Raw genomic sequence first — 14,130 nt, 5'->3', positions numbered from 1 at the left:
CTGTGGAACTACCCATCCCAGCATGCTCTGCTACAGTTACAGCACTCCCAAATAGCAAAATTGTGTCAGGGCATGCTGGGATGTGTAGTTCCACAGCAGCTAGAGGGCCTAGTAGCAAACCTGTGACAGAGCATGCTGGGATGTGTAGTTCCACAGCAGGCCGCATGTTGAATACCCCCTGGTTTAGGGAAGGGGGGTGTCAGGTTATAGTAAGACATTTCACTCAGAACCATTTTTGCCTTTTCCAGAACACACTTTGCACACAAACACAAATATAATAAAATGGACCGTTTATTAATATTAAGCCAGAAGTCTTTGGACCTTGAACCGAACCATAATTCCATCGCCCCACCAATCAGAAACGAGAAGATAAGGATTATATGCACACCGCAGAATAAATAATGTTACAAATTAAAAAAATGCTTTTTAAAAAAAAAAAGGTAACAATGAAATTCATGACGTTCTCCTGATCCCTACCAACGGGCACAGCTGCCTCTTTAAAACAAAACACAGCTTGGTACCCGCGCAGTGATCACCGATGGGTCCTCGCCTCCCACTGACCAGTATGATGGCGATGGGCGGCTTCGGGGCATCACGGTGCAGAGAATGGCGTAGTACGTAAGATTATGGGGCGTTATACAAGCTTTTGCCCCTGTACCCGCTCTACATAGCTTAAAATCCTTCCCTTTCCGACAAGGGCGAAATAAAATGTAAAAAAAAAAAAAAAAAAGAGAAAAAAAAAATTCCCAGCTGGCTCTGCCAACGTCTCGCCGTAGTCGTGAGGAATCCTAAACCCGCAGAATTTCCTCCGTGTACATCAGTCCTCAGTGAATTGTTCCGTATTCCGGACCAGTCTGATTCAGCGGATACCTGAGTATTGGTTTATTTCCCGTGGCTAAGCGGCGGGCGCCATCCTCATAGTTTCCCTGACTTCATGTAGGATGGGATGGAGCCGCGCTGCGTCAGACCCTCGAAACGTTTGTAGGTGTAGTTCAGGAATACCCAGTCTTTGGATTTGTAGTCTGGCTCCGTTATGTTTGGCACCGCTGGAAACAAAAAGAAGAGGCTATTAATTACCGCCGACTCGGAGAGTAACCTAAAAACATATTAAATCACTAGAAAACATGTGACGAGCGGAGCCCTTGGGGGGCGCTCAGTGGCCACTTTATTAGGTGTGTCCCCCCCTCTGCTCCGCTTCCGGGACAGCCTGAATCCATCGTGGAGGGATTCAACGAGTTGCTTGAAAAACATTCCTAAGAGTGACTGCGGAGGACACGTAAACTCACAGTCATGTTCGTGGAGCCAGCTGGAGATGGCGTGCGCTTTGTGGCGTGATGCGTTACCCTGCTGGAAGCAGCCATTAGAAGATGGGGAGACTGTGGACATAAAGGGTGGCACATGGTCAGCAATAATACTCAGGAAGGCTGTGGCATTTAAACGATGCTCAGTTGGTATTAAGGGGTCTAATGTGTGCAGAGAAAACTCTCCCCTACACCGTAAGCACCAGTCTGAACCGGTGACATTGTGGCTTACACCAAAATCTGACCCCAAGAATTGCATGCCGCCAAAGATGGTCAAGACCAGGCGACATTTCTCTCTGCCCAGTGTTGGAGGCCTATGCCCACTGCAGCCTCAGGTTCCTTTTCTCAGCTGACAGGGGGGGGGGGGGGGAGGATCCCGGTGCCATCTTCTGTTGCTGTAGCCCAACTACTTCATGGCCCGGCGCGCTGTGTGGTCAGAGATGCTCTTCTGCCCATCACTGCTGTAACGCTTGGTCAGTTCAGTTACCAATCACCTCTGAAGTCTCACATTCTGGGGGCAGGAGCAATGTATTTCGCCCACAGACATGGCGCTCGCTAGATGGGCTCTTGTTGGTACTCTGTAAACTTCGCAGATGTCTGTGCAATAAAATCCCAGGAAATCAGCAGTTTCTTAGATAATCAAAACCACCCCGTCTTGCACCAGCGGTTATGGCATGGTCAGAGTCACTTAGATACCATTTCTTCCCATCAATCTTGAGCTCGGTCTGAACAACAGCTGAACCTCTTGACCCATGTCTGTATGCTTTTCTGCACCGAGTTGCTGCCACATGATTGGCCGACTAGATATTTAGGTGTAGAGGCGCAACGAATACAGAGGCCACGGAGAGTATATAGAATTAGTAGCAGCGCTGCAGTCGTGATACGTGACATAAGGTGACCTGAAGCAAAGGACGAAGAGCTAACAATCTATGAGGAGAACGACTTCTTAGATAAGGCGGCAGAGGAATATGGCAGCTGGCGGTGTGGAACCGGATGTGGTTACTCTGGGGCAGAAGCCAGCCGCACCGGCCACCTATTTATACTGCTACACTGGGACGGATGGATGTAAGAGACACGTTCCCTATAAGTAAGAGACGTCCTCAGTAACGGAAAACCGCGCTCAGGGAAACGGCTGCTACTTACCTGGCTGCAGAATATCAGACTCCGGGAACTCGTCGAAGTTGGAAGTGTCGTCAATGCTTTTTATTTCGATGTTAATTGCTGCAGGTCTCTCCCTGAATTAATGCAAATCACAGCGTCAGAATAACCATTACTTCACTAGGGAGAGTCAGCTGTCAGTGATCTCAGTATACATGGCAGGTCCAGTAAGGGCGACTTCTATGCTCTCAAACAGTAACTCATTCGGGACAGAGGTTTGTCTGGATGTCTGATAACATGCAGCCCTGTCCTCACTAACACATCACTCATCTCCTGATACACTCTGTGCTGCTGGGGACCCTGCTCCTCCCACTATACAACTCTCAGTCTGTGGCTTCCTGCTGCCTCCATTCCCCTCCTCACATGCAGCCCTGTCCTCACTAACACATCACTCATCTCCTGATATACTCTGTGCTGCTGGGGGACCCTGCTCCTCCCACTATATAACTCTCAGTCTGTGGCTTCCTGCTGCCTCCATTCCCCTCCTCACATCATGTCACTGCCCCTGTCACATGCAGCCCTGTCCTCACTAACACATCCCTCATCTCCTGATATACTCTGTGCTGCTGGGGGTCCCTGCTCCTCCCACTATATAACTCCCAGTCTGTGGCTTCCTGCTGCCTCCATTCCCCTCCTCACATCATGTCACTGCCCCTGTCACGTGCAGCCCTTTCCTCACTAACACATCACTCATCTCCTGATATACTCTGTGCTGCTGGGGATCTTGCTCCTCCCACTATATAACTCTCTGTCTGTGGCTTCCTGCTGCCTCCATTCCCCTCCTCACGTCATGTCACTGCCCCTGTCACATGCAGCCCTGTCCTCACTGACACATCATCCATCTCCTGATATACTCTGTGCTGCTGGGGACCCTGCTCCTCCCACTATATAACTCTCAGTCTGTGGCTTCCTGCTGCCTCCATTCCCCTCCTCACATCATGTCACTGCCCCTGTCACGTGCAGCCCTGTCCTCACTAACACATCCCTCATCTCCTGATATACTCTGTGCTGCTGGGGACACTGCTCCTCCCATTATGTAACTCTCAGTCTGTGGCTTCCTGCTGTCTCCCTTCGGTTATGTCTCAAATAATAATGGGTAGTTTGGAAATGGCTGAATAAAGTCTTAATCCAATGTAATGTATCTCAGTGCTAAGAGGGGAACGTGCAAAACGTCTGTCATTTGTTCGTGTACTGCAGCATCCTATATATCACCTAAACTAAGGTGACCCTTATATAAACATTAAATTAGGTGCTGTCATCTTTCATTGGTATCTACACCCACGGGCAGCGGTCAGATATTCCGTACCGGATGTGACCCCAGTCCACGCCTTCAAAGAATGGATGACTTTTAATCTCTTCGATGCTATTAGATCCAATCCTGCTTTCTGCATCGTTGCAAAACCTGTTATACAGATAAAGAACGTGGTAACACGGGATCATACACAACTAAAATAGGAGCTGGTCCAATATGTAAAAATCACCTTCTATCCCGTTTCCTTAGCTGGAGATCAGATGTGACCATGTGTCTGTGATAGAGGGGCAGTCTGGTGTGCACAGGTAAAATAATCCCCCCACAAGCATAGGCGCTCTCATATATCCCCAGTTCTAAGGGGTTGGGGATGGGAGCTCGGCACTCGGGATGCCGGCTGTCAAAAGACCGACAGCGGCATCCCGATGCTGAGGATCCCGACAGGTGTACCCGGACCTTCCCTCCTTCACCCCCTAACCCTCCTGTCCTGCACCCTAACCCTCTCCATTAGTGCCTAAACCTAGCCCTTCCCCCTCAGTGCATAACCCTGACCTCCCCCGGTAGTGCCTACCCCTAACCCCCCCGTCCGTCCGTAGCCTAACCCTAACCTCCCCCCTCCCACAGCCCGGGGTGCCTAAACCTTACCCTCCCTCGCGGCTTACAGCTAAGAGCGCCTGCTGTACTTACCATCGGGATGCCAGCTGTCGGGATCCCACTGTCGGCATCTGCCCTCATGTTGGGATTCCGGTGTCCTGTCCGCGGTTTGGGATTTCGTCAGCCGGCATGCCGATGGTCAGCAACTTAACTACATCCCGTTCTACGTTCCCAAAGCTTTTATAGACACGTGAGGACAAGAAAGGGTCTGTTCCCTGTAATACAGATGTTTTCTAATACACTGCGGCTTAAGTCGGGCCAAGTAGGCCCTCTCATCGCACCAGGGTCCGTGAGACTCGGCTGCGCCAAGCGTCCCATTCCCCCAAATTGTGGTGCATTGCTAGCGTACACTGACCCCCAGGGCTTGTGGTTCTTGTAAATCTGTGTGTGCGACCGAGTCTCAAATCTGTGTAACAAGTGTTCCGATACGAGCAGCCGCGGCTATTCCTCCCTCCACGTTCAGTTATGCTTAATCTGCGACTTCGTGCTTGTGCTATACCAATTCCTGCGCGTTAAAAGTCATAGCTTGGCGTCTGATTCGCTGGGAGCAGCTTTGACTGCGATGCAGCTAGGGCTCAAAATTTGAAAAACGATTGGCTGCGCTACTGTGTCGGAGCGTCTCAGCCGCGTCAGCCGTCTCTCTCTATATGGCGCAAAGACGCTAAGTATAAGAGCAAACATGACCGAGGACACAAGCCGTCCCCGGGCTTCAAGTAACGGGAGCCAATCAGATTTCTAGGAGCGTGTGACATCACGTTGTCACTAGCGAATGGCTAGGCTGCATCCAGGTGCACATTGGTTGGACACAGACTGGCTGTAACACGCGATGATCTGTATACATAGTAATATTAGCGCCCTGCTGACCCCACACGCACCTGAGAATTAAGTCCTTGGCCCTCTCAGATATCGGCACCTCAGGAGGAAACACGAGAGTCTCTTTCCAAGTCATCACCTTCCGATAGGTTTCTTGTGGCGTTTCTGAACAAAATGGAGGATATCCTGTGTGACGCAGAACAAAGCCGTATTGTTATCTCGCCTGAGAACATTCCTCCGATATCACTACAGCAGCAATCACAGCCTGGATGAAAAACTCTCTCAGATTCCATTACTGCGCTATAAATTTACAATACAGAATTTCCACCCTGGAGATCAGATAATAACACTGAGCTGGGGAGTAGAGGACACAGTCGCTATGAACGACAGCCGTACCTATTAACATCTCGTACATAATGACCCCCAATGACCACCAGTCGCACAGTTTGTTGTATCCAGTCTGCATAAACACCTCCGGAGCGATATAATCGGGGGTCCCGACAGTGGAATAAGCCTGTAATACACAAATGAATGAATGAGACCTATTGCTGCTATAATACAGGAGAGATATACAGTACCTGCCGAAACCTGCTCTGCACACGGAATACATGTAACTAGCGGATTCAATGTGCAGCATACCTGGGCCAAAGCCCATTGCCAATCCCAAACGTCATCTGATTGGGAAGACTGAGCGGTCAATCACTGGAGGCAAACGTGGGTGGGTGCTTATGGCGGTCTCACCCTGTGTGCGTTACTCAGCCAACTGCCAGCAGACGTGCGCCCCAGGGATCCAGCCGGGTACAACACGTGTGGCCAAACTGGAGAAGTCGCTGGTGCTGGCACCTGTCCCGTTTAACGGGACCTTATGCTAGGATGAGATCATAGCTTAGGGGACAGGCAACTTGTGGCACTACGACTGCTGGGGAACTACACGTCCCATCATACCTTGCCACAGTTTTGCTGTTAGGGCATGCTGGGATGTGTAGTTCACAGCAGCTGGAGAGTACTGACAAGTTCCTGTAACTTTGATGAGTGACACTTCTCTGTAATAGTATCGCTGGGATATTACAGTGCTAAGATGACCGGTACCAGGCGGCACCATGATAGGTTTATATACGGGAATGGCTGATACACGCAGCGGGCACACAGATGTCTCTCTATGTAGCTTCCCCCCCGGATGTATTATGGTCTGTGTGCAGACACTGCGTATCCCACACTGGCTAACACGGACACCGCCAAGCCTCCAGCACAGGGGAACGCAGCGATTATTAGATTATTATATACCCTGTGCTGAAAGTTATTATACTCACCAGCTGCCTCCGGTTCCTCTTCCAGGTTTCCGCCTTCCGCTTTGAGTTCATGTTCTGAAAAGCTGGTTTTAAATAGGAAAGAATTGTTGTGTGACAATAACGTTGTAGAATTAAAGGAACATGAAATGAATATTAGGTTATACAATAGCTTCTCCCCAATGCCAGCGTCACCATAATAACCGTACGGATCTCCCAGCGTATATATCGCCCTGTCTATGGTCTACAATGTTCTGCATTCAATGTATTCATTACATTATGTCAGGGCTCTACCAATGTTGGTAAAATCTAGGAGCCATTACCAAAATATATGAAAGCTTGTATAGACCACCACACATGCCCTTTCAGTGCCCCTCAACATCCCCGCATGCCATCAAATCACCACACATGCCTCTTTAATGATCTGCGCACGCGTCAGGTTCCATTACCGTGGTCACACGCTGTGAGGAATTTAAGCTGGGTACACACTAGACGATATGTCGTCTGATCCCGCGGATCGGAGCGATATATATCGGGTACGTCGTCTAGTGTACCCATGATATGCACGCTCCAGCGGGTCACTGGTGACATCCCCCGTCGGTCCTACTGCAGGGCCGACGGGGGATGTCGCCGATGATGCCATGCTGGAGAATGCAGCATGATGCGTAGCTCCCCGCCGTCGGACCCGCCATCGGCAAGTGTGCGTGCAGGGTCCCGTCGCCGGCGATGCCGTGCTGGGTACACATCGTGTAGTGTGCACCCAAGCTTTAGTCGCAAAGTGATGGACAGCCAGGGGCTATTTTTGGACGACAACGGGGAGGTTGCAACTGATACACAGGCGTGCCGCAACAGTTTTCGACGCACGTCTCTGCCTGCGACTGATCCCGTACGCGGTAAAAATGCCTCTGGTGTCTCAGTTCCTGCGGCCATTTTGCGTGATCATACAGTTACTCAGAAATCTGATAATCGACCCAGCTTCATCTTTGCGCTCAGTCTTTTGGATTTGCAAAGCCGCCAGTGTGCGTCTCAATGCAAATCCCTGCGGCTCCCACATTTGCAATTGCGGCATTAGCGCCCATCCCTGAATAAGGCCCTGAGACAGCGCTTCTGGCCGGTATATTAAGCTGGTGTTATGCAGAGGAAGCACCGCACTATAATACACATGTGATAATATAGAGAGATTAGAAGTTACAGAGACATTAGAGGACTTCTGATATCCATAATCAATAGTCACAGCAGGGGATGCAGGCGGAGATTGTCCCTGCAAATGAGCGTAATCCTTATAGGCCGTCTGCACAATAATATCCCTATGTATGTAATTATTACCACCTACGCACATTCCCTGGGCTTCAGAAGGAACAGTTATTGCAAAATATGGTTACACTACAGAAAAGTAATCATGGGAGTTGTAGTTCTCCAAGGAGACAATATTGCGTGCAAACTTCATAGACACAATAACAAAATGTCAGCAATAAGGGCCGTATTCAATTAGCGGCGAAAAGCCGTTTTTTGGGCGAAAAAAAGTTTTGCCGATGATGTCATTTCGCCAGCAGAAACTTATCCCTGTATTCAATTGTGGTGACTTTTCGCCGGTGCGAAAACGCAATACAATGAACCAGGCGGAAAAGTTTTGCCTATGAATAGCTGTCGGAAAACAGTGCAGTATTGGGGTTTTGGGGTGCAAAGGTGGGGAAACCACTGTGCACCCTTAGGAAAGGTAAACTGTGTCAAAAAACTCCTAAGAAATTAAAAGAACACCCCAAAAAATTACTTTAAAAAAGGGGGCGAAAAAGTACAAAGATGGGGTACAAACTTAAAATCTAGAGAAATAGACTTTGGGGGGGGGGGGGGGGCTGTCTGCAAGTATGGGGGAGGAATTTTTTTTTTATTACAGGTGCTTGCTGAAGGTGCGTATTTTACGTTTCTTAAAGCCACACTTTGGCGATTTGTAACCATGCTAGCCCCCATTCTCATGTACCCCAAAATTTGCTGGGACTACTTATTTTCACCAAAAAAACCTCCTAAATGCTATTCTTCACCACTTGTGCAAAGACGCTAATTAGAAGCTATTGAGAGCATTTAAGAACCCCAAATACCTTCAGCAGTCCTATTCGGGGGTATCTATAGTGATCCCCGATGTTAGTGCATCTTTTGGGGGTGTCAGGCTGATTTCCCCAAATCTGACAGCACTTTTCGCCTGTTTGCATTTCGCCGGGTGCCGTTTTCGAGTCCTTTGCAATTGAATACAGGAATAAGGGGGGACGCACGCGATACTTTTTCACATGGAAAACCAGTGACGACAGTGAAATGTCCGGAATGCGAAAAGTAAGGGACTTTTTGCGTCTAATTGAATATGCCCCTAAGTGCATATTATATGTCCTTATAATACACATTCTTCATGGACACTGAAGGTGACATCACAGCTTGTTGATGACATTAGAACTGCTTATATAGAGAGTTATTAGTCTGACCCAGCGTGCGCATTATAAAGCAGACGTAATGTACAACACATGACGTATACAGACAGCCGCGGCACTCACTGAAATCGCTGGGCGGGTTGTGGCTGAGATTCCGGTAAAACTCTGTTCTGTGCGCTTTCTTCAGGCCGGTGCAAAGCCCGAAATCTGACAGCTTGACGTGACCCTGCAACACAGAGAGCGGACATCACCAGCGGCTCACATGCAACACAGAGAGCGGACATCACCAGCGGCTCACATGCAACACAGAGAGCGGACATCACCAGCGGCTCACATGCAACACAGAGAGCGGACATCACCAGCGGCTCACATGCAACACAGAGAGCGGACATCACCAGCGGCTCACATGCAACACAGAGAGCGGACATCACCAGCGGCTCACATGCAACACAGAGAGCGGACATCACCAGCGGCTCACATGCAACACAGAGAGCGGACATCACCAGCGGCTCACATGCAACACAGAGAGCGGACATCACCAGCGGCTCACATGCAACACAGAGAGCGGACATCACCAGCGGCTCACATGCAACACAGAGAGCGGACATCACCAGCGGCTCACATGCAACACAGAGAGCGGACATCACCAGCGGCTCACATGCAACACAGAGAGCGGACATCACCAGCGGCTCACATGCAACACAGAGAGCGGACATCACCAGCGGCTCACATGCAACACAGAGAGCGGACATCACCAGCGGCTCACATGCAACACAGAGAGCGGACATCACCAGCGGCTCACATGCAACACAGAGAGCGGACATCACCAGCGGCTCACATGCAACACAGAGAGCGGACATCACCAGCGGCTCACATGCAACACAGAGAGCGGACATCACCAGCGGCTCACATGCAACACAGAGAGCGGACATCACCAGCGGCTCACATGCAACACAGAGAACAGACATGACTAGCGCCTCGCACGCTGCCCGACAGCCGGGAGGTTACCATGAATCATGTGCAAAATAAGTGATTTTCATTAATATCCCCATTAAAGCAAATGTGTATATATAATATTACTTACTATGAATAAGGGCTGCATGTGACAGGGGCAGTGACATAATGTGAGGAGAGGAATGGAGGCAGCAGGAAGCCACGTACAGATTTATATAGTGGGAGGAGCAGGGTACCCAGCAGTACAGAGTATATCAGGAGATGAGTGATGTGTTAGTGAGGACAGGGCTGCATGTGACAGGGGCAGTGACATGATGTGAGGAGAGGAATGGAGGCAGCAGGAAGCCACAGACAGAGTTATATAGTGGAAGGAGCCGGGTCCCCAGCAGCACAGAGTATATCAGGAGATGAGTGATGTATTAGTGAGGACAGGGCTGCATGTGACAGGGGCAGTGACATGATGTGAGGAGGGGAATGGAGGCAGCAGGAAGCCACAGACTTAGAATTATATAGTGGGAGGAGCAGCACAGAGTATATCAGGAGTTAAGTGTTAGTGAGTATATGGTGTGAGGGTCAATTCTCCTACAACTCGTACACTACAGCACACTTCTATGTCTTCCTGTAGTGTTCCCATCTTGCTTTATATACAGACAGGTTAGAAAGTATAAAGGAAAATGGATTTAAACACAAATAATGTCCTGTCTAGGACCTGACTCGTGGAACGCACCTTAGCATCCAGCAAAAGATTATCTGGTTTAATATCCCGGTGGATAAATCCCAGTTGGTGAATCGCATCAATGGCCAATATGGTTTCTGCAATATAAAACAGAGTCTCCTCCTCTGACAAAGTGTCTTTCTTCATGAGCAATGTCATCATGTCACCTACAGAAAAGGCAGCAAAATATACGGAATAAAGGAAATGTCCACTTAAAAGACTGATACATTTGTTTCATAATTTACCAGGCTTTTTTTTATTTATTATTTATATAGATCTCCACCTTCTATAGCAGGGGTGGAGAACCTTATTTCTGCTGAGGGCCATTTTGATATATATAACATTGTTTGTGAGCCCGATGCAGGCCACGCCCCCTTCATGTGACGTCACACGGGGGCAGGACCACAAACTCCGATGATTACACTAATGCCTGGAGCATCCTGGTGATGCACCGGGGAGCTGTAAGGGCAGCGGTGTGACCGTCTGAAGCGTCCTAAGGACGTCCAGGCGGCACTGCTGCATAGATTCTGGCTGCAGGGTGCCATTCTAGGCACATTGCAAGCCAGATGAGGCTAGCAGAAAAAAGCTCTGAGGGCCTGACCAAATGATTCCAGGGGCCTTATACGGCCCCATCCCTGTTCTGTAGCCACCATGGTCAGATAAAGGAGCACACTGCCAGTGTCCCAGGACTGGGGAAGGGGGGCAGGCAAGACATAGGGTCTGTCTCCATTACGTCTGTCCTTCTGTGTTTCATATATTGGGCAATGCCCTCTGCTGGCTTGTGCCCATATACATGATAGCAGATGCTGCAGGATCACAGTTTCCCAGGTGACTATTATACAACGGATCAGTAGATTAAGCGAGATCTCTTTAATAACAAAGATTTGGCCGGCTGCAGTCAACGGCTGCGATGTTAAATAACCACATACAGCCGATCGCCGACAAACGCTACCGGCAAGAGGGAGTGGATTAATCCATCTGCTGTTACCTCCAGGTAAAAACTCCATGATAAGATACAGGTTCCTCTTGTCCTGGAAGCTGTAGAACATTTTCACCACCCAGGCACCGTCTGCTTCCACCAATATATCTCGCTCGGCGCGGATATGGGCCACCTACATAGGAGGGGAAACATAAAACGTCAGCATGACCAAGGATAATTAACATTCTAACTTGGAGCGACCCGCTGGATTAATTCAGCATTGCTCCGGCGCGCAGATAGCCGATCCGAAGATCAGCTGCCTCCCCAAATCCTATCACCGCTACTGAAACTTAGGGAAATGGGGTTCACGATGGGCGCACAAAACCCAGGCGTTCAGCGGAGGGAGCCGGGCAGGGGCTGAGGGATCCAAATAGATCCCTTTTTCGCAACTCGGGACTCCGGAGCAGGGTGCTGGTCCAAATGCCATCTGAAGAGGACTAATGTTCAGAGGTAAGCAGGAGATATCTGTGATATCTCCTGTATTACCTTTCTAATGAACTGCCCTGATCCTTAATTTATACAAAAGTAGGTGAAAATGTTAATACATTAAGGGGTCTAGTTACTAAGCAGTGTTAGGAGACAGAGTGAAAAGTGGTAAGAAAGTAACAAGGTGCCAGCCAATCAGCTCCCAACTGTCATCTCACAGGCTGTGTTTGAAAAATGACAGTTGGGAGATGATTGGCTGGCACCTTATCACTTTTCACTCTGTCTCCTAACACTGCTTAGTAACTAGACCCTTAAGAGATGATGAATAGACCCCATAGTAACAAGAGATTTATTTCAAGCACAGAAGAAACCGTAGTGACCGGGACTCGTCTCTCTTGTTTTAACTGCACCATGAATTCTTATCTGCTCATCTACAATCTTTGGGAAGCGGTCACACTCGTTAGGGACAATCGGGTTACAGGAATTAATTTTCTTCATGTGAGAGACTCCGCGGTATACGTAATAAGGTGCGGGTCCTTTGAACCGGCTCAATCTTGGCGATTCAGGCTGTAGATGGAAATAATGTAAAAAGGCAAAGCCAGGTTAGTTTTGCCTTTTAAATTATTAGCGCTTTAAATCTATAAGCTGTTTGGACAAGATTGTGCCGGTGCGTGGGACTCGCGCCCTATTACATATGTCGCTGCATTGGCTTTTACTTTATATTTATACTTATGAGCAGTAAATCAAATGGTGAATAGATATTCTGCACCAATTAACATTATTTAGACCTTAAAGCGATTTAAATATGTGCATTAGTTAATATGAATGGGGCATTTGGTGCTGGTGAAACTAAATGGCGGCTATCAAACACGACATCCGGGGGCCACTTGCCATTTACAGATATAAAGTTGCACAAACGGTCTATCAGACAAGGTGCACGGTCCCTGGAGGAGAGAGCAAGCTGTCCTGCCAAGTGCCAGGTACTGTATGCCTCACCTGCTCCTTTTCCAACATGTCAGCTTTCCGCAGGATCTTCATTGCGTAGATGTGCCCCGTGTCTTTCTTCTGAACAAGACGCACCTACGAGAAAAGCGCAGAACGATGAACGAGTCTTCTTGTATATAATTTTCATTAGACATATCTCAGATTATGACATTTGAGGAAGATGATAGATGAACTCTTTTTTTTTTTTTTTTTTTATTAAAGAAAAAAACAGTTCCACCATCTTGGATGAACCAAAAAACACAAAGGATGCACAAACCTCTCCAAACGCCCCCCTGCCGATGACCTTCAGCGACTCAAAATCGTCCAAGCCCAGCCTGGTTCTCTTGAGGCGCAGGAACTCGGTCTCCTTTCTAGCGTGCTGTGAGCGACGGTGTCTTTTCTGTGAGGAGAAAATCTAAATTAAAATGGCCGCCTGAGAGCTCAAGTCAACAAATTTAAGCAAAGGCGAACTTCATCCAGGCGGAAAGTTGTATAAAAGTGATAGGGGAGCAATAATGTAATTACTCTAAGCAGTGAAATGCACATAAAATATAAGAAGAAAATGATATAACCCAGAGTTTCCCAAACTCCACCATTACAGAATAGGTTTGAGTCCAGATTGTTAAATCAAATCGGCTGAGGTACTAATTATGTCACCTGTGCTCAAGGATGGCTATCCTTAAAACCTGGAAAGTAATAGCGGAGTTTGGGAAGCAAAACAGTGGGATGGAGAGCTACTGTAGTCATTTTGATCCATCGCAGAATGTAGTAAAAAGAGGTGTGCAGTTCTCTGTTCTATCACTAGAGGGCAGACAAGGCACGTCAGTAAGGGAAACACTACTACACTTGGGTGAATGAACATTAGTTTTGCACATTGCGTACAGCAATCCTCGCATTGCTCAAATATGTCACCAGCCCTGCAATCTAAATAAATGACATTATAAAAGGAACAACTCACCTCATCGTCTCCCAAACCCTCCTCTTGCATGGCGATCTCCAGCTTTTTCTGCCTGTTGTGGGGGAGAAGAGCACAGACACATCACATTAATACGGCACCCAGGTATCTTCCAGCACAGTGACTACAGGAAGATTGGATCAGCATGCCACTGCTTGGTCGATAGTTATACAATAGTAAAACGGCCTGTGTCAGGGGTGCAAATGCTGAAAGGTTTTAATCTCCCTGCACAGCATATG

General features: G+C 48.4%; 1 protein-coding gene across 2 annotated transcripts in view; it reads right to left on the bottom strand.

Annotated features, from left to right (window-relative positions):
* Positions 1-273: 273 nt before the first annotated feature.
* The window catches only part of STK38L (serine/threonine kinase 38 like), a 45,388-nt gene continuing 31,531 nt past the window's right edge, over positions 274-14,130 (bottom strand). The window contains exons 3-15 of one of the 2 annotated variants that reach the window (XM_088454844.1): positions 13,895-13,946; positions 13,214-13,336; positions 12,949-13,032; positions 11,536-11,659; positions 10,560-10,714; positions 9,002-9,104; positions 6,486-6,547; positions 5,572-5,689; positions 5,238-5,361; positions 3,766-3,861; positions 2,445-2,536; positions 1,287-1,376; positions 274-1,046 (exon numbers count right to left, since the gene is read on the bottom strand). In XM_088454844.1, coding sequence (XP_088310970.1) covers positions 916-1,046; positions 1,287-1,376; positions 2,445-2,536; positions 3,766-3,861; positions 5,238-5,361; positions 5,572-5,689; positions 6,486-6,547; positions 9,002-9,104; positions 10,560-10,714; positions 11,536-11,659; positions 12,949-13,032; positions 13,214-13,336; positions 13,895-13,946 — 1,354 coding nt within the window. In that variant the 3' untranslated portion in view covers positions 274-915. The remainder of the gene's footprint in view (positions 1,047-1,286; positions 1,377-2,444; positions 2,537-3,765; positions 3,862-5,237; positions 5,362-5,571; positions 5,690-6,485; positions 6,548-9,001; positions 9,105-10,559; positions 10,715-11,535; positions 11,660-12,948; positions 13,033-13,213; positions 13,337-13,894; positions 13,947-14,130) is intronic. The other variant, XM_088454845.1, reaches the window with a different exon arrangement.

Source organism: Taudactylus pleione, unplaced genomic scaffold (assembly GCF_031769625.1).
Source record: "Taudactylus pleione unplaced genomic scaffold, aTauple2 ptg000634l, whole genome shotgun sequence".
In the NCBI taxonomy this organism is placed as follows: Eukaryota; Metazoa; Chordata; class Amphibia; order Anura; family Myobatrachidae; genus Taudactylus; species Taudactylus pleione.
Note: the sequence above shows the minus strand (reverse complement) of the source record. Positions and strands in the feature narration are given on the sequence as shown.